The sequence below is a fragment of the Mastomys coucha genome, unplaced genomic scaffold, assembly GCF_008632895.1.
Source record: "Mastomys coucha isolate ucsf_1 unplaced genomic scaffold, UCSF_Mcou_1 pScaffold23, whole genome shotgun sequence".
Taxonomy (NCBI): Eukaryota; Metazoa; Chordata; class Mammalia; order Rodentia; family Muridae; genus Mastomys; species Mastomys coucha.
Genome location: NW_022196906.1, coordinates 60,371,800 through 60,376,258, shown reverse-complemented (window position 1 = coordinate 60,376,258; position 4,459 = coordinate 60,371,800). Strand labels below are relative to the sequence as shown.

The window sequence follows — 4,459 nt, the reverse complement described above, 5'->3', positions numbered from 1 at the left end:
TTTTTTTTTTTACTGACATTAATCGCTTTGGTTTACTTTCCCTAGGTTTGCAAAACTCTATTTCTGTTTTGTTGTGTTCTTTCCTATGCAGTGGGTCGACAACACTGGCTCAGCCCCACAGAAGAAAACTTTACTCTCAGCAGGACCAAGACTAGAACTCAGTTTACATCAGCACCAGCTGCGAATCCAGGACCAAGAATTTCAGGAAGGCTTTGATGGTGGCTGGTGCCTGTCTATGCATCAGCCCTGGGCTTCTCTGCTTGTCAGGGGGATTAAGAGGTAAGAAAAGAAAGTCAAAGTCTTAAAGTGATATACATTTGATTTAGAATTATGGATTGCTGCTCATTTGTACCAGTCTACTGGTAACTTATGATATTGTTCAGTGTATATAATTTAAACAGGGCCAAGTATGTTGGTGCAAACCTGTAATCAAAACTCTTGGCAGGCAGAGGCAGAAGAATTTTGAGTTGTAGTCTAGCCTGTTGTAATTAGCAAAATTTATTTCAACAAAGAAGAGAGCTGTAAAGATGGCTCAGATGGCAAAATCACTTTCTAAACAAGCATGAGTTCAATAAGGAGAGAACCAGTTCCTAAAGAAGTTATCCTCTAACCTTCACTCCTGTGTTATGGCTATGCTTGCTTACACTCACATACTCCTCACACATCTCTCTCTCTTTCTCTCTCTCTCTCCCCCTCTCTCTCTCTCTCTCTCTCTCTCTCTCACACACACACACACACACACACACACACAGAATAAGAAAATACAGTTAAAACACATACGTATATTTAAAAACTTACTTGGGACTAGAGAGATGGATCGGCAGTTAAGAACAATTCTTGCTCTTGTAGAGCACCTAGGTTTGGTTCCCAGCACCCACATGATCACTTACAACTATCCTTAATTTCCCTGCCTTTTTCTGGCTTCTGCAGATGCCAGGCACATTAGCACACATATACAATGCAGGCAAATACTCGTGTACATACAGTAAAATAAATCTCTTTTTTTAAAATTTGGTGATGGGTTCTCTTCTTGTTTGTTGGTTAGTTGGTTTTGTTTGTTTTGTTTTAGTTTTTTTTATTCAGTTTTAGTTTTTAAGACTCATTTTGTTGTTGTTTTAATTATTTTTTTAAAAGTTCAACCAACAAGCTGGGCAGTGGTGGCGCATGCCTTTAATCCCAGCACTTGGGAGGTGGATGCAGGAAGATTTCTGAGTTTGAGGCCAGCCTAGTCTACAGAGTGAGTTCCAGGAAAGCCAGGGCTACACAGAGAAACCCTGTCTTAAAAAAAGTTCAACCAACAAAATTGTAAATTTTGTTTTTTGGCTGAATAGCTTAAAAAGAAAACCAAAAGGAAATATGGTGACACATACATGTAATCTTGGCTGCTCAGGAGTTTGTCAAAAGAATAAGGAATTTGAAGAGGGCAACTCAGTGAGATTCCTCCTCTGAATGAATACTAAAATCAAGGCTCCGTGGTAGGATGCTTGCCCAATGTCCAGAAGGCTCTGGATTGACCCTTTAGTACTGCAGAAGAGAAAGAGGGAAAGACCTTATAAAGCGTCATCTTTGGAAGAAAGTTTTTTGGAAAACCTCTCAGTTTTGTTTATTTTTAATATATTGTTCAGCAATCTTCATACTTTGATCTTATTTGTACTGTGAAGTTTTGTTTGGTAAACCCAGAGCCTTATACACACTGGAAAAGTCTTCTCCCATTGTCCTGCACCCCAGGATCATCTGTTGATGTTGGTTTTTATTTATTTTGGTTTGGTTTGTTTTTTTCCAGTGCTAGGTATCAAATTCAAGAGTTTGTCTGTGCTAGATAAGCACTATATCACTGAGTACATTCCTAGCCCAGCCAGTCTTTGAGGAGGTAGCTCAGACTAACTTCAAACTTCCCAAAATCCTCCTCTGGCCCCTGAGAGCAGCACTAAAAGCATGTACCACCATACTCCATGCTCCAGTCCCAGGTTTATTGTGTTTCTTCTTAACTCATACTTTATTCTTTTCTTAAAGATTTATTTTATTTGTATACACTGTAGCTGTCTTCACACACACCAAAAGAGGGCATCAGATCCCATCACAAATGTTTGTGAGCCACCATGTGGTTGCTGGGAATTGAACTCAAGAGTCAGTGCTCTTTTTTTTTTTTGCTTGTTTTTTTGTTTTTTTGTTTCATTTTGTTTTGGTTTTGTTTTTTGGTTTTTGGTTTTTTGAGACAGGGTTTCTCTATGTAGCCCTTGCTGTCCTGAAACTCACTCTGTAGACCAGGCTGGCCTCGAACTCAGAAATCCACCTGCCTCTGCTTCCCCTGCGCCGGGATTAAAGGCGTGGGACGCCAGGCCTTGCTGGAATGTTTCTTTCTGCTGGTCTTCCTATGGGAACAATCACATACTGAGATCATGTTACATATTTTTGTTTAGGTTTTTCATTTCACTTCTTTTTTTTGGGTGGGGGGTTGGGTTTTTTTTTGTTGTTGTTGTTGTTTTCGAGACAGGGTTTCTCTGTATAGCCCTGGCTGTCCTGGAACTCACTCTGTAGACCAGGCTGGCCTCGAACTCAGAAATCCACCTGCTCTGCCTCCCAAGTGCTGGGATTAAAGGCGTGTGCCACCACTGCCCGGCTCATTTCACTTCTTATTGCATTAGATGCTCGTTTTCCCTTCCTCTTACCTTCTAGAATTTTATATGCCTGTATATCCTAAAATATATATAAAGTAGAAGTTTAATTTCTAAAGCTGTGTAGCCCAGGCTATCACTTTATAGTTGACAAGTGCAGACAGTGAGGCAGGCAAAGGTACACTAGACTGCTCTGAATTACAAAGCTAGACTTCATGTTTTCAAAGTACTCATACACTGGACTGCTTAGGCTTCAGTCCTTTCTCTGCTTGATGGAAAGAAAATATATTTAGAAAGGGTCATTTGCACCCCACAGGTTTTGCTGTTAACTGTCATTTCCTTCCTTCATTTACTAAGGTACATCAGCTATTCCCCCCCTCCCCCTCAAGGTCTTGCTTTCGTGCTTAGCTCTGTTGCTTCACAGGCCATGTGTGCAGGGCTGTACTTGCTAGTACCAAGGAACATGACTCTGCTTCTCTTCCAGGACAGCTGAGCCCTCAGTGTCTGTTCTCATTCACATTTGCTTTCTACTTTTTCCATAGCAGGCGATGAAACAGCATGCTCTCCTCGGCTTCAGGACTCAGAATGCTTTTGTTTCTCTCCTCCTCTCTAGGTTCTGTGTGGGACCATTTTTTTCAGCAAGTCTTCAAGTTATTTGGCCAGAGGGAATCATCCATTTGTTCATTCCCCAATACTGGTTACTCACAGTGTATCTAACATTCTTCTTCTTCTCCTATATTGGAAAACTAAGAATTTGAAAAGTTCATAGCCCTATTTCCTGTTATAAGAATAAGATGGGGGTAAAGGAACTTGTTACCAAGACTAACAAACTAAGTTTGATCCCCAGAGCCCACATGGTAGAAGAAGAGAACCAACTCCCCAGAATTATCCTCTGACTTCCATATGTATACATATGCACTTAAGTAAATAAATGTATGTAAAAAAGGGAGGGGCTATAGAGATAGATCAGTGACTAAGATCCTTTCTGTACTTCCAGATGACCCAAGATAAGATCTCAGAACAAATGACAGATGGCTCAGAACCCTCTGTTGTCTCTGACACCTTCTTTTGGCTCTGAGAGCATATGTAGCATATACACGCATATACATACAGACATACATATAGAATCTAGGGTCTCATTAGATATCCCTACCAGACTAGGCTGGCCTGGAACTCACAGATAATCACTTGCTCTGTCAAGTGCTGGGCTTAATGGGTATGCCACCACACCTGGCCCCTGACAACATAACCACCTCCTGCCAATTATCTTCTAGCGCCTGTAGAAATGCCATGCCTCATATGTACCCTCCGTACAAATAATTATGAATGTAAATTATAGAAGTCCCAAGACAAGTGACCATTCCCTGTCTGAGTTACAGAGATCAGTTGGCCAGTAGGAGTTGAGAGAAATGACTGGTGATGGTGATGACAGGAAAGGTAGTGAGAGGGTTCATGTCAACTAAGGGAAGGGTGTTACTAAGGTGTCTTCTTTAGGTCTCTTGATCCATTTGGATAATTTGCTGTAGGATATGCTGTATATTATGAAATCTTCAAGAAAACTAGAATCTAGATCTTTCCCATTGAATTTGTATTTGTTTAAGGGTGGAGGGCAGATCCTGGTATACTCCTCACAGAGGAAGACTTTGGATAGCAGCCACCGGCAAAAGACCTTCTCCTCAAGAAGTCTCAGAGCTCCAGGCCACCTACCGTCTTCTTCGTGGGAAAGGTAACAGCCACACATATACTTGATTTTCAGTCTCTGTTGTGCAGAGTCCTTAACACTCACTTCTTCTACTTTCTTTTTGTTTGTTTGTTTTTGTTTTGTTATGTTTTTCCTTGTGTTA

The 4,459-nt window shown here is 40.9% G+C and overlaps 1 protein-coding gene across 3 annotated transcripts in view; it reads left to right on the top strand.

Annotated features, from left to right (window-relative positions):
• Positions 1–4,459, top strand: part of Trip4 (thyroid hormone receptor interactor 4) — an 86,692-nt gene that overhangs the window by 52,128 nt on the left and 30,105 nt on the right. For all 3 annotated transcript variants that reach the window (XM_031344206.1, XM_031344205.1, XM_031344204.1), the window contains 2 exons: positions 92–279; positions 4,217–4,341. In XM_031344206.1, the coding sequence (XP_031200066.1) occupies positions 92–279; positions 4,217–4,341 (313 nt within the window). The remainder of the gene's footprint in view (positions 1–91; positions 280–4,216; positions 4,342–4,459) is intronic.